General features: G+C 43.5%; 1 protein-coding gene across 4 annotated transcripts in view; it reads right to left on the bottom strand.

Annotated features, from left to right (window-relative positions):
• Positions 1 to 15,176: 15,176 nt before the first annotated feature.
• ADAMTS9 (ADAM metallopeptidase with thrombospondin type 1 motif 9) overlaps positions 15,177 to 27,676 on the bottom strand; it is a 127,650-nt gene continuing 115,150 nt past the window's right edge. For 3 of the 4 annotated variants that reach the window (XM_035106739.2, XM_035106737.2, XM_035106736.2), the window contains 9 exons: positions 26,199 to 26,393; positions 24,354 to 24,486; positions 23,690 to 23,784; positions 23,077 to 23,171; positions 22,842 to 22,975; positions 21,621 to 21,712; positions 20,033 to 20,137; positions 16,546 to 16,640; positions 15,177 to 15,315 (listed from right to left, as the gene is read on the bottom strand). In XM_035106739.2, the coding sequence (XP_034962630.2) occupies positions 16,551 to 16,640; positions 20,033 to 20,137; positions 21,621 to 21,712; positions 22,842 to 22,975; positions 23,077 to 23,171; positions 23,690 to 23,784; positions 24,354 to 24,486; positions 26,199 to 26,393 (939 nt within the window). In that variant the 3' untranslated portion in view covers positions 15,177 to 15,315; positions 16,546 to 16,550. Of the gene's footprint in view, positions 15,316 to 16,545; positions 16,641 to 20,032; positions 20,138 to 21,620; positions 21,713 to 22,841; positions 22,976 to 23,076; positions 23,172 to 23,689; positions 23,785 to 24,353; positions 24,487 to 26,198; positions 26,394 to 27,676 lie in introns of those variants that run through there. The other variant, XR_004692026.2, reaches the window with a different exon arrangement.

Consider the following 27,676-nt stretch of genomic DNA (forward strand, 5'->3'; position numbering starts at 1 on the left):
TAATTGTGTTAGTTGCTAGGGAACTGAGCAAGATTTATAGTCATCTATTGTTAATTTGGAAAGGCTGGTCTTTGCTATGGCTGTTAATAAATAAAAAAAGCATTTGGAAGAGGACAGCATGCCAATGCGCCATAAAACCCGGCTCCTAGCTAGTTTCATCACATGGAGATAAAAGACCCGGAAACCCGATTTGGAAGAACGACAAGGAGCAAAATGTACCCCAAACTCTTCTAACGGAACATTCAGAGCAGAACATTTGCAAGGCTTCTTCTTTTAGAAAAGAAAAAAGTTGCAGCATTTCAAAAGCAGCTCTTTCGCGCCCCCTGGTGCCCCTTCAGATAAATGTTTGCTTTTAGAATTTCAGAGTATTCTCCCAGCAAAGCAGAGTTCTACATCCTGCACGGAATCGCTTGACCTCACCAGCAATGCCAAGATTCGATTTTATCTCTGTGCGTGCAAAGTTTGTAAGTCAAAAGTTTGTACTTGCCAAAGAAACTGGATAATAGCTCCCACTAGAAACGGATGAAAAACAACAACAAGATGCCTTTAAAATAATGAATCGTTTTGAGCATGTCTTTTACGGCAAGGACTAGCAATGAGGAGACTGTCACTGGCTTAAAAAAAGGAAGGGAGGGGAAAACCCTTGTGGATGTTAAAACACACTCACTACTTTAACCTTCCCAACTCTTCCGGGGGGGGGGGGGAAGCAGCAAGTGGATTAGACAATCCCTTCCCCCGCTCGCCTATGAACCGTTTAATCTCCCATCCCTTACCTGCCCTCCTCCCAAATTTACCCAGCAGCGGCAGTGAGTCAGAAAGGTCTCTCTTCCTCCTCCCTCCACTGAAGTGCCATGGATTTTTTGGCTGGTTTTCCCTTTGCCATGATGTTCTGCCTGAAAGGTTAGTGGTTTCAACCTCTAATATACCGTAGCCCTTGCTCAGTGGCTGGGGCCAGAGCATCCTTCTCTTCAAATCTGAATATATTTTTTACTGTAGCTGATCAGGGCCCAACCAGCTTTCTTCTTCTTCTCGCCGCTGGAGGGCTGTTTGAGTGTGTTAACAAATTGCAACCTCTTGGCCTCTTGCACAGAAATATGCTGTGGAAGCAACAGGTGCTTAATAAGGTGACCAGATGCAAGGGTTGGAAAGTCTCTTGTACGTTTTAAAAGCAGCACGGAATGTATTGTTTTCTACACACAAGCATACTGATTTTATGGTATACTTTACGTTTTCAAGATTTTGTAAGTCGCTCAAAGACTCTTTGTGTAGCTAGTAAGCAATACATTTAATGATAATTTTAAAACATAGCAGGTGGCATTCATAGAATCATAGAGTTGGAAGAGACCACAAGGGCCATCCAGTCCAACTCCCTGCCAAGCAGGAAACACCATCAAAGCATTCTTGACATATGCCTGTCAAGCCTCTGCTTAAAGACCTCCAAAGAAGGAGACTCTACCACACTTCTTGGTAGCAAATTCCACTGTCGAACAGCTCTTACTGTCAGGAAGTTCTTCCTAATGTTTAGGTGGAATCTTCTTTCTTGAAGTTTGAATCCATTGCTCTGTGTCCGCTTCTCTGGAGCAGCAGAAAACAACCTTTCACCCTCCTCTATATGGCATCCTTTCATATATTTGAACATGGCTATCATATCACCCCTTAACCTTCTCTTCTCCAGGCTAAACATACCCAGCTCCCTAAGTCGTTCCTTATAAGGCATTGTTTCCAGGCCTTTGACCATTTTGGTTGCCCTCTTCTGGACACATTCCAGCTTGTCAGTATCCTTCTTGAACTGTGGTGCCCAGAACTGGACACAGTACTCCAGGTGAGGTCTGACCAGAGCAGAATACAGTGATACTATTACTTCCCTTGATCTAGATGCTATACTCCTATTGATGCAGCCCAGAATTGCATTGGCTTTTTCAACTGCTGCATCACACTGTTTACTCAGGTCAAGTTTGTGGTCTACCAGGACTCCTAGATCCTTTTCACATGTACTGCTCTCAAGCCAGGTGTCCCCCATCCTGTATTTGTGCCTTTCAATTTTTTTCAACTAAGTATCGCTTTGAGTAGACCTGTTGAAATCCATGGACTGATTGTAGCCATGTTCATTAGCTTCAATGGGCTAAGTAAAACTTTGTTGAACACCACTCAGTGAGTTACAGCTGAGGATACCAGCAGATGTAGAGGATTTCTTTAGCTCAGTGCTAGTCCTACCTGTTGAAACGGATGAACCTAAATTAGTCATGTCCATTAACTTCACTGGGTCAACTCTGGATAGGACTATGACTGGCTACAACCCAATAAAAATAATGATGAGAAACGGTTCTGCTTTATAATGTGTGGAATTAATAATAATAATAATAATAATAATAATAATAATAATAATAATTTTTCATGTTTGATGCATGAGAGGACCTTCAAAACCAAGGGGAAGAGAGCAATTTATAACTTATTCCACGTGACAAAGTCTGTCTACATACATAAACACATGCACTTCTCTGTTGCCAGTTAAACCCCTTGAAGCCAGCCATCATTCAATGGGGAAGAGCAAGCAGCCAAAGAATTTTACTTATGATTTTTTAAAAAATTCAGTGCAGTAGAAAGAGGTGTCAAATGAGAAGGTCACCAGCCTCTGGAAAGAATGGATTACTCTGGGACCAAGTCACAAAGCGCTGATTAATTGAATTGTTCTTGTGCATGGTAGTTAAGGAAAGGAAGCGGATGATGAAAATGATCAACATATGAAAGGAGTTGAGTAATAATCACTTTTATGTAAGGGAGAAGGCGGGCAGATAACCTTACGGAAGCTTTGCAGGCAAGGATTAAACATCAGTGTGTTGAGCTGCTTTGTTTCAGCCAACAATTAATATGCTTATTACACCACTCTCAAAATGTTCAAATGGGCTGCATTTTATGCTGTTAATTCATAACCAGGGCTGCATTAACTCTTAGCCTTTGTGCATCATAGAGATTGCCTTCTCCCTGGTTCTCCAGAAATAATCCAGGGAAGCCAAATGAATTCCTTGCACATCCTCTGGGCATGTGGAAATGTAATCTGGACTCTAACGGCACAGTCATCGCAATCACGATAATAATTCCATTTATCAGTGGTTTTATGCAACGAAACACCCCAAAGCAACTTGGCGAAATAAAATGCAAAACCTAAATGCAATTTAAAACCCGGTGTGTGTGTGTGTGTAAAAGAACGGCATTGCAGAATACATAACATGCTGATCCAGCAGTGTGTTAACCTGTTCAATGAAAAGATGAGCATCATTTTAATTATTAATTATGGTCAAATCCGCACCGTACATTTAAAGCTCTCTTATTCAACTTTAAGAGTCATGGCTCCTCCCCACAAAAAAACCCACAAGAACTGTAGTTAAGGTGCTGACCTCACAGAACTACAATTCCCGGCACCCTTAACAAGTTACAGTTCCCAGGATTCTGCGTGGCAGTGCAAAGTGCTTCAAATGTCTGGAGTGGGTGTGATTTCTGTTGCTTGCCCTTATACATTGCCATCGATGTACGTGGCTCTGCACACACTTAAAAGATGTACCCCGAAGGGCATACAATCTAAAACAACCTATAAACAGTACAATGAAATGCATGACTCCCCATGATTCTGTGATCTGTGGGTTCTGCATTTAAGGCCTTTTCCACATTTCCGCTTGTGCCACTGCTTTCCCTCTGGAAAACCCGCTCTTTACCACTGAATCAGAGCAAATGTCAACCAGGTTTCTGGCGAATTGACATTTGCTCCGATTCAGCGGTAAAGAGTGGGTTTTCCCAGGGGACAGTGGGGGAGGGGTGTAAACAGAATATGGTGCCTGGAAAGCACGGGGCAAGCGGGAAACCTCTCAGACCCACACTTTGTAGGCAGAGGACAAGCAGAAGTGCGGCCAAGCCCAAAGTGAGCTGAGCAGACTGTGAGCAGACTTTGGGATCCTTGGATTGCATCCCTGTTTGGCAGAGTGTTTTGCTCCAGGTTGTGGCAGTATGCAGGTGCTTGAGTGATATTGGGGCAGCAGGACTTGTGGATCATGTGTCTGGATCTCCAGATTGTGGTCCCCCCTCAAGGCAATTTACACGTAAGGTAACTGTTTGGTTCAGTCGCGGTGAGCGTTTGGTCCAGTCGCGGACGACTCTGGGGTTGCGAGCTCATCTCGCTCTACAGGCCGAGGGAGCTGGCATCTGTCCGCAGACAGCTTCCGGGTCATATGGCCAGCATGACTAAGCCGCTTCTGGCAAACCAGAGAAGCGCACGGAAACGCCGTTTACCTTCCCGCTGGAGTGGTACCTATTTATCTACTTGCACTTTGACATGCTTTTGAACTGCTAGGTGGGCAGGAGCTGGAGCCAAACAATGGGAGCTCACCCTGTCGCGGGGATTCGAACCGCCAACCTTCTGATCGGCAAGCCCTAGGCTCTGTGGTTTAGATCACAGTGCCATCCGTTAAAAACTCCACAGTTAAAAACACCAAATACATTTAAAACAAGACTCAAACCCTAACAAAGTAGACACTTGCGGTAAAAAACCATTTATCCAACAGAGAATGCCTGTGGGAAACAAATGAATGTCTTCAATAGTTTCCAGAAAGGGCAGGTAGTGAGTGTCTGTCGTATCATGACAGGATTGCTATTTGACAGAACAAGGGGCAACCACACAAAAAGCCCTGCTCTGAATTACTTCTAAGATTGTTAGAATTTGCAGGTACATAGAATCATAGAATCATAGAGTTGGAAGAGACCACAAGGGCCATCCAGTCCAACCCCCTGCCGAGCAGGAAACACCATCAAAGCATTCTTGACATATGCCTGTCAAGCCTCTGCTTACATGCTCTTCCACAGACCTCATGAAAGAGAACAGTGTCAATTGTTTTTCAAGGCTCCTAGATCTGACTCAAAACACTTACAAGAACAGCACTGCACATTTATTTGGAATCAAGTTCCACAGCGTTCAATGGGGCTGACTCCTAGGCATGTATAAGATTGCACCCTTTAGCATTTAATGTGCAGCATTAAACATTTAAGTGTTCTGGCTGAATTAGTGCGTCTTTTTGCAAAAAACCTGTGCTAATAACTGCTTTCATTTTAAGCACTTTTCACCCCTAGCCCTCATGATCTTAGAGAAAAAGAGCTAGAAATCATGTATTAAAGCCTCAGAAATGGAGAAAAAAGGCCAAAGTATTATTTTAAATTATTTTTAATGCATGATTTTAGTTAAATTCTTATAAAGGAGCTGACTGGGTTTTTCCCCTAGGCCTCTAAGTGAAATTTGTGATTAGAAATATCACTAAGCTATTAACTGAATAATAATTTTGTAATGCAAGGAATATTTTAGTCTCCTTTACATGTCAGTCAGTGCAGCTACCATTACTAACTATTTAACAGCACTAAAGCAATATTTATTTTACGGATAATGCCTACTTTTCTAACATAACATTGAAGAATGAAATAGAGATGACCTGATTGTAGATCAAAATTAATTTCTAGCCTAATATCACACGGTCCTATTATCCCGAAGAAACATTTGCCATCAAGAGGCGAGCCTTCTTTTGGTTCCTGCAGAGGTCACCCAGATTTTTGGACCATTGGGTACATTTGTGACTATGAGAAACATAGCTGCCAAGTTCTCCCTTTTTTTTAAGGGAAATTCCCTTATGCTGAATAGGCTTGCTCACGAGAAAAGGGAAAACCTGGCAGCTATGATGAGAAAGTGCTGTGGATGCCAGGCACAAAATGGCAGCCTTGAGGTGTGCAGCTTAACACAAAATGGCGGCTCTGCAGTGTGTGGGTGTGTCTAGAATAACACAAACTGGCTGCTAAAACTGAAAGAGAAGCAAATGATGCAGGCATCACCCCACATCAGTTTCATCAACAGGGACAAAAGGCACCAGCCCCCCAGGCTCACTCACAGAGAGAAGCTCTTTGCACCTGAATGAGTCATGTGACCTACAGTATATGATCCCCTGCTAAATTTGCCCATTTGCCCTCTAACGAAGAAATGACCAGTCCATAATTTTAATGGTAGGTTTATTGTAGCTGGGAGAGACAGAATAACAACAGGAAAACTCCCAGAAACCCAGAAGACAAAAGTCAACCAGCCAAATGTCAGGCTACCTGTTATCTTCGCTGTATGTAATGAGCTGAGATTAGAAGTACCTGCTGTAAGGGAGAGGTCTTACCTGTAATCCCAGCTCATTACAGTACCTGTACAATGAGCTGTTGACACCTGTCAACAGAAGCAATCAATCCAGCAGATTCCAAAGTAGCCACCATGACCAAGACCAAGACAAGAGCTGTCCAAGTACATCAGGGACAAGATTGTAGACCTGCACAAGGCTGGACTGGGCTACAAGAATGTTGCCAAGCGGCTTGGTGAGAAGGTGGCAACAGTTGCTGCAATTATTCGCAAATGGAAGAAACACAAAATAACTGTCAACCTCCCTCTGTTTGGGGCTCCATGGTAGATCTTATTTCATAGAGTTGCAATGATCATTAGTTACACATGCTTTTGCTTACGACTGGGTTAACTGGAGTAGGGTAGAGGTGGCTAATGTAGTGCCTTCCAAATATTGCTAAACTACAGCTCCTATGATTCCCGACCATTGGCTATGCTGTCTGGGGTGATGGGTGTTGCACACCTCAACATTTGCAAGGGGGGAGAGTGGGAACTGTTAAGGATAATGGTTTAATTTTCTGAAATGGGAATGTTTGCTTGTGTTGACTTGTTTTTTTTTTTTAGCATGGGTTTTTCCTTGGGCAGTAGCTCTCTCATGTGATTGGCTGACTGTGAGTCACATAAGAGGGGCATTCTGTTCTGTTGTGACTGTTATTCCAGTAACTGTCGTTTTTAACTATTTTCTGTTCTTCTCTCTGTGTGTGTCAGGAGAAGGGCTGTTGAAAGAGGTTTCTCTGGATACTGCTGAGGACGGTGTGCACTGATGTGTTCTGTCTGGGGTGAAGTAGACAGAGGAAGATCCCTAATATGTTAATAGGGAGAAATCTGAGCATTGGATTGTACACACACACACACACACACACACACACAGGACCACACTGTTGATCCCTATAGTAGGCCATGAGAACAGGGTGTGTATGTGTGCATGTATAAAGCCAAACGTTTCACAGAAAAGATGACTTTTGAGGAGGGATTTGAAGGATGTAAGAGAAGTCTTGGGTGCTTTAGTTGAAGTTCCTGCATCACAGGGGGTTGGACTAGATGACCTCCCAACTCTATAATTCTATGTTGCATTTTTTTTTTGCATGCAGTAGCAATTTATTGACTTATGCACCCATTACAGGAACAGCAGCGTATGGGGGTTTTCTTTTCTTGGTTTTACAAGCACGCCCCTCTCCCACACATAGGTTTCTGCCCGCGAGGAGGTTATATTCTAAGTTTTGATAGCAAGAAAGATAGAGAGGAAAGGGGGGGGGGTTGAGTGATGAATAATGAGCACCACCTTTCACGAACGCATCTCCGTTTCCCTCGAGAAGCAGGCTTATCGCAACATACATCTCCTGGCCATAAGGTAGGTCTAATCTTCCGCTGATTAAATGCAATTCCTCGAGGTTCCTACAAGGCATGTGTTTAATGTCTTCAGTGCATTTAAGCAATTTGCAGAATACAAAGTTCACACACTTGGCATTATCGCCAATACATCACCCGCCTCCAGACGCTTAGCTATCGCCGAAGGGATATATCAGGAAAGGTTAACTAACTTGAAAGAGAGTGAAACCGTGACAGTGTGCTGAGGAAACAGCCAAGGAGGTTATCCAGGAGTCAGGGATTGCTACGAGAACATCTAGGGACTTCTGGTTGCAGTCGCCTTGCTTTTCTTGCCCTGATTTATTATGATCACTGGGATTACCCATCCCTGAATACATTCAGCCTGGCCAATAAACACCGTGGAGGTTCATAACAGGAGATGAGGGGACGGGAGCAGGAAATAGTTAATCCACGTGTAGCAGGAAATTAACCAGAAAGGTCAATTTGGGGTTCCAGAATTTCGGGGGTTGGGAAGGCTATTTTTACATTCATCTCATTAACTTCCTTTATAAATCTGTACGTGGAAAATCATAATCATTTCTGCAATCCAGCTGAAATGTATGAAGCATTTGCCAATACTTTTTATCTTCCTTTCACTGATTATTATTTTTTTAAAACCCAGTGATTATTATCATCATACTTAGCAAACTGGATACCCCTTTCCTTATAGCTTGGTTCCAGTATCTATCAGCTCTCTGCAAGCCTAATCTCAGGTTTCGTTCCCCCAAGAGAGCTTGATTTGCTTTGGAGTTTACTATTATGGAAGTACTGGAAGTTTATTAGAAATGAGCGGAAGCAGGAAAGGAGATCTGAGCACCTGTACGGATAATAAATAACAGCATAACATAGAATGGTTGTGTAGTGGTAAATTTTCATATGCAAGTAGTGATCAGCGAATCCATCCATTTCGGTTTCTTTCAGTTTCTTGGCTTCTTTTTTCTCTTCTTAAGTTTAATTCTCCACATTGGTTTGTGATTTTAAATTGAAATGCAAACAATATTGCAAAGGTATTACCACCTATATTGCTAACACACACACACACTACAGACTTTAAATGTGTTTGTGCGAGAGGGGTTATTGGTTTGCTTTGGTTTTATTACGGATGTTGTTCTCATTTTGTATTTTCCTATTGTAAATTGCCCTGTGATCTTTGGATGAAAGGTGGTATACTAATTTAATGATGGTGATAATAATTATTATATACAGTCGTACCTTGGTTGTCGAACGCCCTGGAACTTGGATGTTTTGGCTCCCAAATGCCGCAAACCCAGAAGTGATTGCTCTGGTTTGCAAACGTTATTTTAGAACTTGAACGTCCAATGGGGCTTCCGCGGCTTCTGATTGACTGAAAGAGCTTCCTTCAGCCAATCAGAAGCCGCGATTTGGTTTTCAAACGTTTTGGAAGTAAAACGGACTTCCAGAACAGATTCTGTTCGACTTCCAAGGTACGACTGTATATTGAAGAACTTGAAAGCCTATCACTTCGTCCGCTTGCAAAGGGGACATCTGCCAATTTCCCTCAAGCTCCAGCAGAAGGCATCACTGAAAAAAGTCCTGGAGCCGCAATCCCCTGTATTCTGCCTCCTCTACATGACTGGTGTAGAAGTTAGGACTTGCAGCATGTGCATGTTTCCTCTACTTACCTGTGTGGCAAGCTGCACTCACCACCTTTCCCCCTTTTGCACTTTTTTTTTCACTTTTTTGCACTTGTCTGCCTTTGCACTTGACCACCCTAGTGGCTTTGCTCTGGCACAAAGGCTTTGTCAAATAAAGATGAATGAATGAATGAATGGAAATCTTGTGGTCTATATCATTCACTCTGGTTTAATTGCTGGTGAATCGAAGACCAGGCTTCCAAGCTAAGGTAGAAAGCAATGAGCTTTATTCAAGTAGGAAATCGTTACATCTGAAAAAATGAAGCATACTATGGGTTGCATGTGGTTTTTGAAGCGCCCAAATCATTTGGAACTCATAAGCCTGGGTCCAACAAATGGAACGATTTGTTCTGCATGCCCAAGAAAGCTCTCGCTGCTTCTTTTGTTCCCAAAGTGGTTTGTCACATTGCATGGGGGACCTGCTGTTCAAAAGGGGGAAGGATCCACTAGAAACGTCCAAGCTTGCAGATACCCTTAGGATAGCTCTAGAGATTAACCACAGCCACTGTTAATTGGATCCCTTTGAGTGTGGTACATCCATTTCCAAAGGTGTGGTCTCCAGAAAACGGATATGAGGAACATCTACTTTGGGCAATGGGGGAACATCTCAGGGACCAGGGAGAGCTAGTGCAGAGTCGCCCTCCAGACACCAGCATTGCCGCAGCTTACCTGGATGGTGCTGGGGCAGGTCAGTGGTGAATTTGGGGCTGCGCAGATGCACAGGCAGAGACCATCTAATTCTCCTGCAGGTGAATCCATCCAGCCTTGACCTCATCCACCCTGCGCATACCAGTGCTGCCCAGGTACACTGCATTAACATTGGCGTCGGAACAGTAACACTGCGACTCTGCCCAACCACAGCGACAAAACAGAAACACAGACCCAAAAAGCTTCTATGGATTGACAACGTTTATCAACGTTGGGCTGCAATTTCTAATGGGCATGTGGAGGCAAAGTAAGGCAAAAGTAGGTGGAGCAACAGATGCAAATTAGCCTGCATCCCAGCTGTGCGAAAGTCAGATACGTACCTACCAGCTTTTTATCCAGGCAAGCCAGAGACATTATTACAATTCAATGACACGTTCCAAAAGAGAACATGGCCCAGAAGAGTGTCAAGGGCCAAAGGGGTCTGGAAGCATTTGGCCAGGCAGCTCCAGAGATTTGTGGGGATTTCCTATTGGAACATTGATAGTGGCAGGTGCCCACCTCGGATGCCAGCCCCGAATCTTCCCCTGAAAAGTCTGCTCGCATCACCCAGTGTCGCCTGATCTTCTTTCACTTCCTCAGGAATGAATACAGCCATTGCAAGATCTGACAGTATTCCTTAAAAAAACCCATGTTATTAATCCCATGTGTGCAGTGTGTTTCTTCTCTAGGATATCACGCAAGCGATTACGGATGGTGAACAAAGGAAGACCACACAAGCTTAAAAACACAATTTTTGTTTTCTTTCTGATAGTCCAAACGAAAGAAGGAACAGAAAAGGTAGAAAGGAAGCAAAATAACGAAAGTGCTTGCAAAAGCTATTTTCATTTTTAAAAATGGCATTGGTACAAGAGAACAATAATTATATATTTACTTTACAGGAAGTGTCTAATCATTCAGTGGTTCTCCTTTTGTAAAACAAACCCCACCAGGCACACTACAAATTAGTATCTATCAACAATTTCCTTTCATTTTATAATTTTAAGGCTTCCTCTTTGCAGTGTTGTTGATAGCCATTATGATACTACATAGTATAAAGGAATGTATAGATTTCCCCCCTTAATAATATTTCTTTGTATAAATACTCAGTCACTTCATTACTGAAAATAAAAAGCAGATTGCAATTTCTAAATATCAATTAAGCACCATTGTTTCTGTCCTAATGCTTATAGTGCAATTTCCCATTTTCCCTATTGAAAGAAGATCTTTAAGGATAAGTGGTGGGCTTTAAAAAAATCACTACTCCTTTAAACTACAAATGGTTTTCCTAGAATGTACTTTGAAATGGTATTTTTGGCATTTTCTCAAAGTAGTACACAAACACTACCACCATGCATTTGTTAAAACAATAAAAAACCACCATGTATCTGAAGAGCTTAGCTTGCCTGAGATATGGATTTATTCAGTTCTTGCGAGACTTATGCTAACATGAATTATGCAGAGAATAGTTTTACTACCTGTGGAGCTAAATGAAGTGCAGCCTCCTTCATTTGAACAGCAGAAAGCAAAAACATTTAGTTAGAAGTTTAGATCAGGGGACTGAACATACAAAATTGCCTTGTGCTCAATATTATTTACTTAGACAGACAGCAATTCTCCTAAGGGCAGTTTTATGCTACTGTTGCTACCCAAGAGCTGTTTCAGAGGAGACATGGGACTGTCCCCCAGATCTTCCACACGAGTTGTCCACACACTGGCCTTGATCCAACTGTAACTGTGTGGAAGCAATTGTGCACAACAACTAGTGACCATCGTGGGGCACCATGAAGCAAAAAAGGGGGATGTGTAAAATTAGTAAAAAAGAATGTTAATTTTGCAATCATAGAATCGTAGAGTTGGAAGAGACCACAAGGGCCATCCAGTCCAACCCCCTGCCAAGCAGGAAACACCATCAAAGCATTCTTGACGTATGCCTGTCAAGCCTCCGCTTAAAGACCTCCAAAGAAAGAGACTCCACCACACTCCTTGGTAGCAAATTCCACTGCCGAACAGCTCTTACTGTCAGGAAGTTCTTCCTAATGTTTAGGTGGAATCTTCTTTCTTGTAGTTTGAATCCATTGCTCCGTGTCTGCTTCTCTGGAGCAGCAGAAAACAACCTTTCTCCCTCCTCTATATGACGTCCTTTTATATATTTGAACATGGCTATCATATCACCCCTTAACCTTCTCTTCTCCAGGCTAAACATACCCAGCTCCCTAAGCCGTTCCTCATAAGGCATCGTTTCCAGGCCTTTGACCATTTTCGTTGCCCTCTTCTGGACACGTTCTAACTAAGCACATTTTGGAAGCCACCTTCTCTAGGCACCTTCTGAACGTATGGTGCCTATTTGATTCTGCCAACTGGATACCATGCTTGAGCCTGGCTAAGAGTTTGATTCAGGGGCAACCACAGTCCTATTTCTGCAGAGAAATCCAGTATTTCCCCCCATTCCTATGCAACCAACTGAACTGAATGGATGGCTTTATCTAGAGTGGAAATTATATTCTGCATGATTTAAATCTAACAAATGAAAGACATCTTTATCTCTACATGTAAACTTAACATTTTGAGAATGGGAGGGCGTTTCCCACACCCACTTTGGCGGAGATTAGATGTTAAGACATGCTATGATACAGCTAGAAGATCCAAGACATGGGAGAAACCTTCCATAGAAACAGACATAGCATGCATACCGATGCATGTATGAATCCATATTATCCACCTGTAAGACCCCATCTATACTAATTAGTTCTGGGTTCTCCTTTTGACAGGGGTGGAGATATGAATCAGTATGCTGGTCATTTGTTCTTGCACGCTACTAGTGAGCCACGAATAGAGTTTGACCGGAGTCAAGATATTTAAGAACAGTCAAGCATTCTTCTGGTTTCCAAAAGAAATTGGCTAAAACTGAATTTCTGACACGGAAGAGGAAACACTCTGCATATAAAACATCAAATTTTGATACCATTTTTTTTAAAATTGAATTTCTATGTACACATTTGAAATGTGTGTTATGCTTTCAGGGAGTTCTGGGGTTCTTGATAATCAACATTTTTTTTAGAAGTACGTTCATTTCCCAAACCTTGAAACACTCACTAAAAGGAAACAAGATTCATTTTGGGAACCGATCCCAGGGTTAATTATTCAGCTTCAACTACAATGTGCGGGATTAACCTAACACTGATCCCAGGCAGCAACTATTTCAGTTTTTCTGGAACGCTCCCTATGCCTTAGGCCTTAGCCTGGACTTGCTGCAGGTGTAGCACTCTCCCCTGTAACTGAGGGAGGTAGAGATCTGCAGCCCCTGCTTCTGGTATGAGCTTGACCAAGACAGCAGTTGACTGTGACCTTAAGCCACCTCATCAATTTGGCGGTGGAGCCCTTCTCCTCCTGCTACCATTAGGAAAAGGGACCTTCCATTGTCTGCCAGGGTGTGACACTCCACCACGGGGAACAGACCAACTGGCAAACATCTCTACTCTCTTGCTCCATGGGAGCAATATTGGAGGCATCTGCCGGGCATTGCTATCCTCACCATATCCTCTTGCAGGAGAGTCTTTGGTTTGCTGCAACAGAGATCCTGTAGCCTAGCTGGATGGGGGCAGTCAGGCCCCATCTCAACTGTGTTTCCCCACCCAGCTTCTGCTCTCCCTTGTGCCTGAGTGGATTGGGGTGAGCATCTTTACTGCCACTGCAGGAGGGCATGGGATAGGGGGGAGGAACTGAGAAGCTGTAGCCTGTGTCTTTCCAAAGTGTCCCTCAATATGCTGGGCCAGGATGAGCAAGAACTGTTTTTGCTGCAATTTGAGCCCATTGGTTCAGGTCCTACCATCTGCAGGAACAAATTTGCTCCATCATCCTTCAAAAATTCAAAGACTGATCTACTTTCTCCAGGTTCGGTAAAGTTTTCTTTGTGGGAGAAGGTGAGGCCAAGTTGGGGGTGGACATCTCTGCCTTCTCGTTCACTCTCTAACATTTCTCCATCTTCTCTACTCAGCTGATCTACCACTCCCTTATTCTTCCTATTTCCCCAAACATAGCAAAAAATAACCCCCTTTAACTATTTTTAACATCTGTCACAAGGTCAAGTTCCTTGTGAGGTTTAGCCTTCCTGACATTCTCCCTACAAGCTTTGGCTACTTGTTTGTAATCATCTTTGGTACTGCTTCTTCTTTCCCCATCCGTAGATTTCTTTCTTGGTTCTTGTTCAAACTCCTGGAGCCTCAATGGAGCCTGTCTCTCAGTTATGATGCAGGAAGTCAACTGGGGGTGAAACTCATCCAGAAGAATGCAAGGTGATCACATCTCAGGCCTGGAAGACAGGACATTTCCCATTCTTGCATGGCTTCCTCCACTTGAGGAGAGAAGACCTGTTCCTATATCACTGTGTCTGCCACAGGATCCCAGGACAAAGGAAGGGCGTACAGACAGTTCACAATGGGGTGCTGGTCACAGGACATGGGGCTGTTGCCCCATCCACTCTACGAGTACACCCTAGAATTACACCAGTAGTCTCCTGTGGATGCACAATGCAAGCTTAATAGTGACAGGCAAATTTTATTTTGGGGAAGGAGCTCTTTATGAAGGACTGAGAATACTTGGATTCCCTAGAACAGTTTGTTTTATTAAATGCTGCCTCAGACTAAATATTTGAACGCACCCCCAATTTCCCCTAATGTTCTCCACGGCTATATAGTATGGTACGGGATTCAGCTTTTAAAGCCTACAAGATACTAATAAATATTACCATGTTAGCACCAAACCAGTGGCTGTTAGCACTGGCCAAAAGAGGTCACATGCCATTAAAAAAAACACACCTAAGAAACAATTATTGATAAAGCCATTGTATCATAATGTGTGTTCACTGAGTCCCTGCGTAGCGCTGATTGCCTTGTGAGTTTAAAAAAATGATAATCACAATCATCATTGTATTCTTTTCCTCATGAGAAAAAAATGCCAAAAATACCCCAATGCAAACCGTTTAGCACCTTGCAAATATCAGTGCAGCCTGTAACAGGAAGAGAAATTACTGATTGAAAGTAAACAATTGAGTACAGTGACAGTAAAAGTATCACTTTTGTCATAATGCTACATATAATGTAGAGTACGTAAAATGCAGTGGTGTGACTGCAGGATTTTTTAAAAAATTAATAAAAAAAACACAGGATAAGCAGCCTTAATATAAACATTTTACGTACAAAAATATTAAATCAAAAATAAATAATTCGAGACATAAATATTATACTTTACAACATTAAGAATATACAACACACACACACACAGGTACACACACACACACACACACGGATGTGCACACACGGATGTGCACACACACACACAGAGGAAGAAGTACAAAAAGGAAGGCAGAGGTATTGCTTCATTGTCCTTCATCTGTCTTGCTTCAGCTCCCGGCATTCAGAAACCCTGGGAATTAAAAGCATAATGGAGAGTTCTCATCTATACTTTCAGCACCATTAATGCATTTAAAAGAAAAGCGCAATCCAGCCCTTTGGTTCAGGTCCTACCATCTGGAGGAACAGAATACAAATTTGCTCCATCATCTATGTCACAGTCCTTCAAAAATTCAAAGACTGATCTACTTTCTCCAGGTTCGGTAAAGTTTTCTTTGTGGGAGAAGGTGAGGCCAAGTTGGGGTGGACACCTCTGCCTTCTCTTTCACTCTCTAACATTTCTCCATCTTCTCTACTCAGCTGATCTACCACTCCCTTATTCTTCCTATTGCCCCAAACAGAGGCAGCTATCTACACAGCAAGGAATATGAACAGGGCTCACTGTTTCCCTCTACTCTTTGTTGCACAGCTGAATCAGGGCCAGATGCTTTTGATTTTCATTTGAACAGTAACGTCCTCAAGAGTAAGCCCTGATGTCACAAAATCACCATTGTGCCACTTCGCTTGGGCTCTGTAATGCTGATTATTCTCCACGGGCTGCACACAAATCATAGAGTTGCAGAGTTGGAAGGGACCCCGAGGGTCACCTAGTCCCACCGCCCTCAGCAATGCGTAATACTCAGGTGACTGGCAGCCATTCCCACAAGCTCGGTGCAAACTTTGGGAGCTGCCCAAGATGGCGGGAATGGCTGCAATCTCATGTCTGGTGCTATTTCCACCTGGCTGCGTCATGAAGAAGCTATTGCATGAAAGGAGCTCAGTGGTACTACTTTCTGCACATGCTGAGGGCTAAATTAGCAATGGATACACTGTAATTGAAGCTAAAGCAAGGTCACACAGCATTGGACAAGGGGGAAAACACAGGGTTGTACCAGCTTTCTTTTCAATTCCCAGGGTACTGTACTGTGGTGTTGCTAACCTACTGCATTTCCTCTCTCCAACAATGCAGAGAAAATTGCATTACCCATCCTTCCCATGTGGGCAATGCACTAGCTGGTGGTGGCTATCCTGCTGTGCTAAGTTCAATTATGCCATTAAGCTAGAATCAGCTGGGATCGTTATACCCAACTGCCTAAAGCTTAGCTGCTCGCTCAATGCACCATAGTTTTGGACTGTGGGGTTATGATGCAAAGCCTGAATAAGTGGAATGAAGTTTCACTTGTTTACCTAATTTGGTGCCAGATTACTACCACTGCTATTCAAATGTGGTGCTTTATAGTAAAATAAACAAATCTGAACTTACCATTGCTACAACACTTGTACGTCGAGGCCAGTTCCTGATGATGGAGTACACTTTCCACAGTAGCCGCCACATTTCCCTATTACTTTGGTACCATCCTGATAAGTAAAATCACAAAGCAGATCTCAGGAGAAAGCAAATGCAATCTTTCGCAACCAAAATCTGTATCTCGTAAGATTAGAGCTGTGACCGTAAACATGTTCACTGGGAAGCAAGTCCTTTTAGAGACAATGGAACTTGCTTTCGAGTAAGCCTGCATTAAAAAATAGAAATCCAATTAAAAACTGAAATGTGTGTGAGAAAGGCTGAGCAAGCGAAGGTTAGGGTTGCCAGACTCAACAGAGGACAGGACTTCTGTGCCTTTAATTGCCCTGCTCTCTTTTGAGTCTGGAAGCCTTAAAGAGAAACCAGCAGACCCTTTGCTTGGAAATTAAACAAAGGGTCTGCTGGCTTCTCTTTAAGGTTTCCAGACTCAAAAGAGAGCAGGGCAATTAAAGGCACAGAAGTCCTGTCCTCTATTGAGTCTGGCAACCCTAGCGAAGGTTGGAATGTGAACGTTGTGTTTGCAAGAGAACCACGACAGAAGGCTGGAACAACACGTATGCAGGAGCTATTGCTTATAACTGCTGAGGACAAAGGAAGGAGGTAAAGTTGCTATGCCTTGTGGTTAAACCAGTAGTAGCTAGTAGAAGGAAGTACTGTCATATGTGGTCCTAACTCCCCCTTTGATTTTAAGTGTATAAATGCTTGTGCTATTTTCATACTTTGTGTGCCACCCCTCAATGACTTTTTGGTTAAGGTTGAGTCACACTGGCCTTGCAATGCCTAAACAAACATCCTGCTTGATTGACAACTGGAGTCAGGCTCTAACTGGCTGCCCAGGCTGAACCCACAGGGTATTGGTTACTGATATTTCCCCAACACATGCACAACATGGGAAATAACTGCTTTTAAAATATGTATTTACTTTGCAATGAGCAGGGTGGGAAGCAATTACCTGACACTGAAGACAAAAAGGACATGCAAGAAAAACCACCAGCCCATCCTAAACTGATCCCCATGCCAGCATTTTAAAATATTGTGAGTATTAATGAAATTTTAGTATATACAAAGTAACACAGCGTCTCCCTTCTGCAGTTCAGCGGATACCAAATTCTGGCCAGTGTAATCTATGCTAGCACACATAAAACCACAGCAAAGCTCTTAGCTTATTCTACCTTCGTATGTTTTTACACTCAGAAGCAGCAAAATATATCAAAGATCGACCAAGCTGAATGGACGACTTTCCAAGACTTCTTGTTATTGTTAAGCTGCGGTGTATGAAGCTTCTGCACTTGATACTATTGATCTGTTGATGCTGCTGCCACCTCCTAAGAGCATCTTTGCTCTCATATTCTCCTGCTACCTACGCTTCAAGAGCTGTGCCTCACAGGTGAGCCAGGTAACGTGATGTGCCCTACATTGATTGCCTCTGAGGTTCTACTTTAATTTGGTCAGTCGGGACTCCCTCGGTCTTTGTGCTCAGGACTCATCTCAGTTACTTTAGATTTCCCGTCAAAAGGTCCCCCCTCTGCGCTGTCCCTTTCCAGAGGAGCCTAATGCCTTTCATTTTTCACTTGTCTTGGCTTCTCCATTTTAATTGCGGCAGCTGAGATGGCAAATGGCTCAAACGGGCCAACAGCTCTCTTGGTTCAGATGCCAGCACAGTGCAGCCAGCCACTAACGGCAAGGTAGACGCATACATTCTCTGGGCCATTCCATCTTCTGCGGTCTTCCATGCCTGGGACTCTGTTTAGAGTCTGCTTGTTGTTGTTTGTTTAGTCGTTTAGTCGTGTCCGACTCTTCGTGACCCCATGGACCATAGCACGCCAGGCACTCCTGTCTTCCACTGCCTCCCGCAGTTTGGTCAAACTCATGTTGGTAGCTTCGAGAACACTGTCCAACCATCTTGTCCTCTGACGTCCCCTTCTCCTAGTGCCCTCAATCTTTCCCAACATCAGGGTCTTTTCCAAGGATTCTTCTCTTCTCATGAGGTGGCCAAAGTATTGGAGCCTCAGCTTCACGATCTGTCCTTCCAGGGAGCACTCAGGGCTGATTTCCTTAAGAATGGATAAGCATAACCTTACTAGCGTGTGAAATGAGCGCAATTGTGCGGTAGTTGGAGCATTCTTTGGCACTGCCCTTCTTTGGAATTGGGATGTAGACTGATCTTCTCCAATCCTCTGGCCATTGCTGAGTTTTCCAAACTTGCTGGCATATTGGGTGTAGCACCTTAACAGCATCATCTTTTAAAATCCTATGCAATATTTTTCTTTACAGCATCGGACTTTCCTTTCGCTTCCAGGCATATCCGCAACTGAGCGTCCTTTCGGCTTTGGCCCAGCCGCTTCATCAGCTCTGAATCTACTTGTACTTGTCCTCCGCTCTTCCTCAGTAGCATGTTGGACGCCTTCCGACCTGAGGGGCTCATCTTCCAGCGTCATAACTTTTATATGCCTGTTGTCTTTGTCCATGGAGTTTTCTTGGCAGGGATACTGGAGTGGCTTGCCAGTTCCTTCTCCAGGTGGATCACGTTTAGTCAAAACTCTCCACTATGACCTGTCCATCTTGGGTGGCCCTGCATGGCATAGCTCATAGCTTCTCTGAGTTATTCAAGCCCCTTCGCCACGACAAGGCATTGATCCATGAAGGGGTCTGCTAGCGTCTGCTAGCGTGTGGCAAACCCATTTGATTCTCGAAAATATCACGTTCAGTATTCACGTTAATCGGTCCTGGGTATGAGGTACAAAGGCCAGTTTGGTATTCTGGAAAAATGAAGATCCTTGTTTTGACAAGAAGCCGTATGAACTGCCTTGTGCTTATCAATAGCATTTGCTGGGTGGGTTTGGGGAAGGAGAAAATCCCTCAGCCTACCCTTGTCAAGTGGGCATTGTAAGGATTTCCCCCCCCCTCTTTACAATTATTGCATTTTGTGTGCTAAAAAGTGTCACAGATGTGGCAAACTTACTATCATATAACCGTTGCTAAATAGAGGCTTTACGGTGATATTGTTGTACCTGGATCCACAAGGATAGGGGGAGGGAGGTGAAGAACCGCAGGCACTGGGAAGTAATCTCTTTGGTACTTTATTATGCTCAGTAGCACTGTTAGAGCAGGCTCCCAACTGCATGCTTCCTGAGGACTCAGACAACTAATTAAGGAAGTGTCTGCACCACTGTGCTCAGTGTTTTTAGCTTCACGGTTAAGCAGACCCACTAATTAATTGCAATAATACAGATCAAGTTGAATTTACTCCAGTCTGTGGCTCTAAACCCACCAATTACAGGCCATGCTTCACAGTTCTTATGCTTCACATTAGATTTCAAGAGGTTATTTTAAACTCCCGCCCCATATGTACAAGGCACAATTTACAAAGGTACATTGCAATATGATTTGATAGGTTAACAGGTGCGATGTCACAATTAGCTACAAGTTAAAAGATTTTCCTTACTGGTGATTTTATAATTTCAGAAACCGCGTAATTCCCTTGGGAAAGCCATTTCGACGTTTGTGTCACGGACAGGCCGGTTCCAGAGAGGTTGATGCTAAAGCGGCCCTTGAAAATGGAAAAGGATATATGTCAGGTCTACGTAACTACGAAACAACAGCTATGTAATAAATTTTGCTGAAACGAAGAAAAAGGAAGAAAACCTAGTTCTGAACAGTGCTGTTCTCCACTGGCACAATCATGCAACCCCGCCCCGCAACAACAAGCCATTGTGTCATTATTCTAACAAGATCTCCCCGGCAATGTTTTCAATTGTTCCAAGCCCTCATAGCGATTAGCACATACTGTACAAATCACAGCAGGAGTGAGATTAAGCATTTCTTCCCATCCGCAGCCCCCAAAAGGCTGTTTTTGCTGCAGATCGCCAGCTGAGGGCATCCTTGCCCTTTCCCTAGTAATCTCTGCTGCTCACTGGAGAAAGTCAACTTTCCACTTTTGAAGAGACATCATTTCTCCCCCCCCCCTTTTAAACCTGGATGAACATTTGTAGCATCTGCCACACTCTTGTTTGCTCACTGGAATGCCAATCGTCATTGGTTCCCCTCCCCACTTTTGCAACAAAAGAAATGGGTCTTTGTGCAGGACTCGCCATATCTTTAGGAAACGATGTAATCACACGTACAACTAAATAGCTTAGGACCACTGTGCCTCAAGGACCGCTTGCTCCCAGAGATCTACAAGATCTTCCTCCATCACCCTTTTCTGAGTTTCACTGGCATCTGAGCTGATGGCAGACGGAGGGCCAAAGGTAGGGCTTTCTCTGTGGTCAGTCCTTGGAGTTACACCCCATAAAGTTTTACCTAGCAACTGATTTTGATATCTTTTCAGATACTGGTGAAGACCTTTTTTGTTTGCCCGTGCTCTACGGGGAGCTGGCTTCAGGCAGCAGACCCGTTGGCAGACCAACTCTGCGTTACAAAGATGTCTGCAAATGTGACATGAAGTGACATGACAATGTCAACCCCACCATGGGGGAATCCCTTGCAGACGACAGTTGTGCCTGGAGACAGACTGTCAGGTTGTGTATCCATAGCAGTGACCAAAGGAGGAATGAGCATAGAAAGAAAAAATGCCATGGTGCATCTGTAACAGCACAACCAGATGCCTTCATCTGTTCCGGCTGCAACAAAACATGTCTCTCCCATATACCTCTCTATAGTCACAGCAGGTGCTGCAATCTCCTTCACTGTCTCCCAAGAGATGTGGTTGTCAACAACAGCTCTCTAAGTATGTGTTTTTACACTAGTGGTTCTTTTCTTTCTCTTTCATGTTTAATCTCTGTGTCCTTTTTAATGTTCACGTTGTTTGAACAGTAAATTGCTGTTCTAATTGTCTGCTGTCCTGACAATCCTTTGTGGCTAAAGGGTGGGACGTGACTATACAAAACCAATGCCTGTCATGCTGACAAAGGGAAGTGCTAGATTTGGAGGGGCAGCGGCTGGAAAGCGACTGTTCCGATCAAGAGCAATTCGTATAATGCTAGAATATAACAAATGGAATCACGGTTTGAGAAATATTGTTGTGGAGATACCTGTGGGCACTTGGCTGCGCTGTAGCAGTCCCCAGCAGTGGCGAAAGGTACAGGTCGCCCATCAAGAGTCTGCGCGAACTGCAAATCGGTTGCTGTGAAAAATATTTGGTAAGAACCAGAGAGACAAAAGGAAGGGAACAGCAGGGAAAGGGAAAGGAAAACTGAATGCATTATCTGATCCCCATTTAATATGGCACACCTGCCTTTACACATTAATCTTGTGAATCCGCTGGGACCCTCCCTAAACAATAAGGTTGGCAATTAAATGCGACACTTGGCGTAACACGTGTGCATGTTAAAATTGAGGAACAACTCATTTATCTTTAAAGGTGGAGGCATTCTAAATATGCAGGATGCCAGTCTTTTAACAATATATACCGGTATATATTTTTTTACATAGGGAAAATATGCTCAGGACCACATGCGCACCGATGGTATATCTGACCACCACCACCTTGGGGCTTATTCCTTTATTATGTTTTGCATCACGTTTGACACCTTAGGATTGTCCTGGGAGTAGAACGGAGGACTTGAATTCAGAAATGCTTCTCGACATCTTCTGGGAATGGCATGAACAGGCTTTGGATATGGTCCTACCATGTGTGAAGAATCTAATTTCCTTTGGGCTGGCTCAAATTCCACTTCAATGAGTGGGAACTGTGTCCAGCTCCAACTGTGGTAGAAATAAAAAATAAGCTACCACATTGCTGCAGTGGAACCTCTATGATTTCCAGAGGGGCTCAAATCTGAAGAGAGCTCTGAGGAGGCTATAGACCTATTACCCTGAGGGTCTATCGTGCCACTGGAGAAAAGGCCGGGGAGTCATATATGAAACGAAACTTGCAGGGCAAACCTTTATGATTTAAATTTTGCTTCTGAGTTGAGGAGGAGGGGGAGGGGGAGGGGGAGGGGGAGGAGGAGGAGGAGGAGGAGGAGGAGGAAACAACCAGAATGTGCAACAAAGTGAACAAATTCAGACTAAAAGGAAGACTTGTTCTTTCTTGCTTCAAGTGAACTGAAGAGAAATCCATTTTTAAAAAATGATTTTTAACTACACGACCATTCAAGTACAAAGTAGTGTAGTATAAAATGTTAACCCAGGTGTTGTAAGGACATTTACCCTAGCTTTAAATTGAAAATTGTGCACACGTGCATACACACACACACACACACACACACACACCCCACACACACACCACAGAGCATTCTATTGTTACTCACTTATTATTTGCATAGTGTTCAGGTCCAGCCTAACTTTGCTGAAGGCGGAAAACCCAGCTGCTGTGTAATCTTTCCTACACTGGCAGTCTTCTCTTCTGCTTCCATTATATGGACATTCGGTCGGGTTATGTAATCTGAATCGAAAGAAAAGCCCTTTTCTACTCATGACAAGAAACATAACACCAGGAAGAGAAAACAAAGCATTGCCAAATGCAGAGTGCCTTGACGCTCTTACCTGTAGCTGTATACTTCTGAGAAGTTCTCCGCTTCGCCATTTGCCAGAGTCACATATTCTTTTGGTCTGTCAGATTCCATGTCAGTACAATAAATCTGAGAGAAACAGGCCTTCAGTTTAATCAGACATCTAATGCTAGGTGTTAAATGAATGACTAGGAAATCAAAGGATGGAAAACACGCAGGTAGAAGTCACAAGAGAACTTAAATGAATTAATAGTTTTTCATATATATATATATATATATATATATATATATATATATATATATATCAAAATGCAAATTGGCCTCAACATGCATGCACATAATTAAAATTCAAAGGATTAATAACGCATGCAAACACACTCACATGGACACAAAGGGTGGACACAAAGGGTGTGTCCCCCCTTTAAAATCAATAGGATGAACCAGGGAGTTCTATTGACCATGATGCTGAACGTGGAATGCAATATTTCCAAAGGAGGGATTATTATAAGCAACAAAGTTTTAGTTCTTCTAGAAATGTACCATGAATAGGCAATCTCCAAAGTTATCTGATCTCTGAGAACTCATGCAGCCCTGGAAATTCAATGAAATGCACACACAGAAACGATGCAGAAGTGGCTGAACCATACCTTTAGGAGCTTTCCTTTAACTTGAAGGTAATATTCTCCATCTTCAGTGGTGACTTTGAGCCTTTTTACTTCCTTGCAGCTTGTTGGTAATTCACCTAAATTAAAGAATTGTTAGGGGAAAAATAAGAATACAAAATTTCAGAATGCAAGCTCTAAACAGCTGATTTTTCTATTGACTTGCCTAAGATCCAGGACAAAGTACTGCCTTTTGGAATTCCCCGTTCCCCCTGGTAATGTCCGGAAAAATCTGAACATAGGCAGCCCTGATATCTATCTATCTATCTATCTATCTATCTATCTATCTATCTATCTATCTATCTATCTATCTATCATCTATCTATCTCTATGAGACAAACACCAGCAATACTGCTACCATTTCCTTTCAACAGTGGCCTGGTAATTTTCAAAATGTGGTGTTTAGTTATTGGAAGGGTATGTGCTCCCATTGCCAGCCGATGGCAATTCCCCTAACTGAAAAACAGAACAAGACACACACGAAACCCAGCATCGGCATCTAATGGGGGCATATGGCTACCCACCTGTGTAAAGCTTCATGACATCAATTCAGTGGGGACAGGAAAACAGAACTATAGGCGCTTGACTGGTGTTAGGGATGGTTATAGCATTAAAGGGAAAGTTCAGGTTCTTTGCAAAAGGCTCTTACAGTCATGAATATTGTGGCATGTCCTCCTTTCTTCAGGTTTCAGTTTGTCAAGACACAAGGAGCTCACTTGGTCATTGTTCGTAAGGCACTGAACTGACCGGTGCATTACTCCATTTCCACAACTCACCGAACACTGGAAAGCAAAGGAAGTAAGTTCAGTTCAACTGCTGAAAACACCCTAAAGTAAGTAAGACCTCAAGCAGCCTCCATTCTGACTCCCAGGTTATGGGTGCAAAGAGACCAGAGGTCTGGCAATGCTATTTTGCTCTTGTGGAAATATACTTTATTCAGAAGCCAACGATTCCTGGATCTTAAGGCAATAATAATCACTGCAAGGAAAGAACTACGGTCCACTGTTCCACTTGTTCAGTGCAATGGTTCAACTCCCCTCCTCCCCTGGCGATCAGCAAAAATGTGCAATAAAAGGCCATGCACAATGCAATTTCTGAAGCCAGGTGAACATCTATCTTAGAAATATGAAACTCACTCACTCTGTCGGAAACGCTTCTGTCTGAAGTAATATGGGCTGGATTTTATTTTTTGTATCCAAGCATACAAATGTTTGGTCACAGTCAGATTAGATCAGGCATCCCCAAACTTCGGCTCCTTCAGATGTTTTGGACTGCAATTCCCATCTTTCCCGACCACTGGTCCTGTTAGCTAGGGATCATGGGAGTTGTAGGCCAAAACATCTGGAGGGCCGCAGTTTGGGGGTGCCTGGATTAGATCCTTCTGAACGCCAAACAAATGCCAGAAGCTCTCTGATTGTGAAGGGTTTGTGCTAAAAGGAAAGATTTGTAGGTGACCCTGTAAGTGGATTTCCCAGTAGCAAAATTCCATAGTTCTGAGACACACTAGGACCACACAACAATGCACCTGGGCCTGAGAACATTTTAATTAGCAGTACTTAATTTAATGGTGTCCTGCCAGCCCCCTCTCTTCATTTAGTCCAGCCAATGGGCCTCATTTGGCCTGTGAGGCTGTTTTATCCAAGCCATGCCCAGCCATACACATCAAGTGTGGGACCTGAATGCGAAGGAACAAGTGGGGGCCTTAAAAAAAGCTTTGGACTTGTGCTTATAAATTTGGCGCCAAATGCAAGACAATCAGAGCAAATGAGCGAAGCCAATCCCTGCTAAAAGTGGGGCTTGGCTACACTCCAGTTTCCAGTCAACTATCAGCTCAAACCACACTATAACAGAAAAATAGGTTTCCCACCACTGAACTACATGATGAATCATCATGGTGATGCCAGGTGTTTTACAGGTGAGCAGTCCTGCCCACCTATCACAGTCACCCATCAGAGGTGGGGGAGCTTGCAGTCAATCTTGATGGAGTGGGGAAAAAATCGTGCCTGATTTAGCCCCATAGCTGCCAAAGGATTGTACTGGTTCTCCTTGAGGAGGGGGATTATTGGCAATGAGAAAACACCTATGTGATGGAAGGAGGATCTCTCTGTAGCTACACTCAAACCCAGAGCATATCTTGTGCATTAGCTGCTACTTCCTGTTCATAGCAATTGGTTGTTCAACTTACAGCTCATCAGCAAAATTTGCAATTTTGTTAAGCCACTCAATCAATGCAGGCTGAGCAGGGGATGAAAAATCACGGATTTTCCCCACCCCTCCTTCCAAGTCAGGGGAAAATTAGTAAATTCAGATGTGAAAGACTGTGGCAGATTAATGTGAGTTCTCCAAGCCTCATTTCCTATTGGTTCTTCAAGCTACCTTTCCTTTAAGACAGATAATATTCCTCACCCCTATATTTTCCTGTTCTTAGAGCAAAGTGGGCTACACATTAATATTAAAAAACAAATAATAAAAAGGAGTAAGATTAGAAACATACACTTCCCCAATTTCCAACTCTCCATGATGCCAAAACTGGGCACTCGCCTAGATAGCATGACTGCACGTTTGGTGGTTGTGTTCCTGGACAGTTGACTGTGTTCTGATAACCATACTCATAATGATCCTTCCCTGTGTAAATTTCACTGCAGGAAACCAGCCTTTGCTTATAGCCTTTGCCACATGTCACGGAGCACTAGGGGAAGAAAGAAAATCAATTTGTTTTGGTAACATTAGGGATGCTCAAAGTAAGCTTTTGACAAAGGAATAAATGACCTACCCCTTGGTCTTTTACTTACCAGCCAAAGCCCAGCGATTATACCAAGCACGGGTGGGATCTGGTGCTTCCCATTATTCCCTTCCTGCCCTTAACCCTTCCTACCTCTGATATTTAAGGCCTCTACCTTATACCCTAAGGCAGGCATCCCCAACCTGCGGTCCTCTAGATGTTTTGGCCTACAACTCCCATGATCCCTAGCTAACAGGACCAGTGGTCGGGGAAGATGGGAATTGGAGTCCAAAACATCTGGAGGGCCAAAGGTTGGGGATGCCTGCCCTAAGGGATGCAGGTGACGCTGTGGGTTAAACCACAGAGCCTAGGGCTTGCTGATCAGAAGGTCGGTGGTTCGAATCCCTGTGATGAGGTGAGCTCCTGTTGCTCGGTCCCAGCTCCTGCCAACCTAGCAGTTCGAAAGCACGTCAAAGTGCAAATAGATAAATAGGTAGGGAAGGTAAACGGCGCTTCCGTGTGCTGCTCTGGTTCACCAGAAGTGGCTTTGTCATGCTGGCCACATGACCTGGAAGCTGTACGCTGGCTCCCTTGGCCAATAATGCGAGATGAGCTCCGCAACTGGACGTAATGGTCAGGGGTCCCTTTACCTTTACCTTATACCCTAGTCAGCACTTAATCTGTGATGTATATCCTCCTTCCCCCTTTTGGAGTAGGCACCTAAAATGAGATAGTAAAGGATCGGAAACAGATTGTCCTCTATTCCCAAGGAAGTTGGCCATCAAATTTGCTATTCCCTTCTTATTCCCAGCCAGGCAGGATTCCTAGTATTCTGTCTCTGTGACACAGTCTGAAAATTCAGAGTGTGCAAAGAGATGAAAAGGAGTAAAGCTGCCCCCACATGCAATTTCCTCCCCGCACTGCCCTAATGACGTTATTGTCATCTAAATGCCAGCCCTTTTCAAGCGTTTAGTCTGGATTTCCTCTTACTGCAATATATATATATATATATATAGAGAGAGAGAGAGAGAGAGAGAGAGAGAGAGGTAAAAATAACACTGCTGGTGTGGAAGATTGCTAGCACAATGTTTCAGTGAGTGGTTTGCAACAAGTAGGATTTCATTTCGATGTGTGGTCTCTATCACCACATTCCTCCTTCGGTTTGCTCCCCACATGAGCACGGCTTAGCACAACCCACTTGAAGGGAACTGTTCCATCAAAATATGAACAAATGTGGGGAATTCCCTTGC

This window comes from Zootoca vivipara, chromosome 2 (assembly GCF_963506605.1).
Source record: "Zootoca vivipara chromosome 2, rZooViv1.1, whole genome shotgun sequence".
NCBI classification, from domain to species: domain Eukaryota; kingdom Metazoa; phylum Chordata; class Lepidosauria; order Squamata; family Lacertidae; genus Zootoca; species Zootoca vivipara.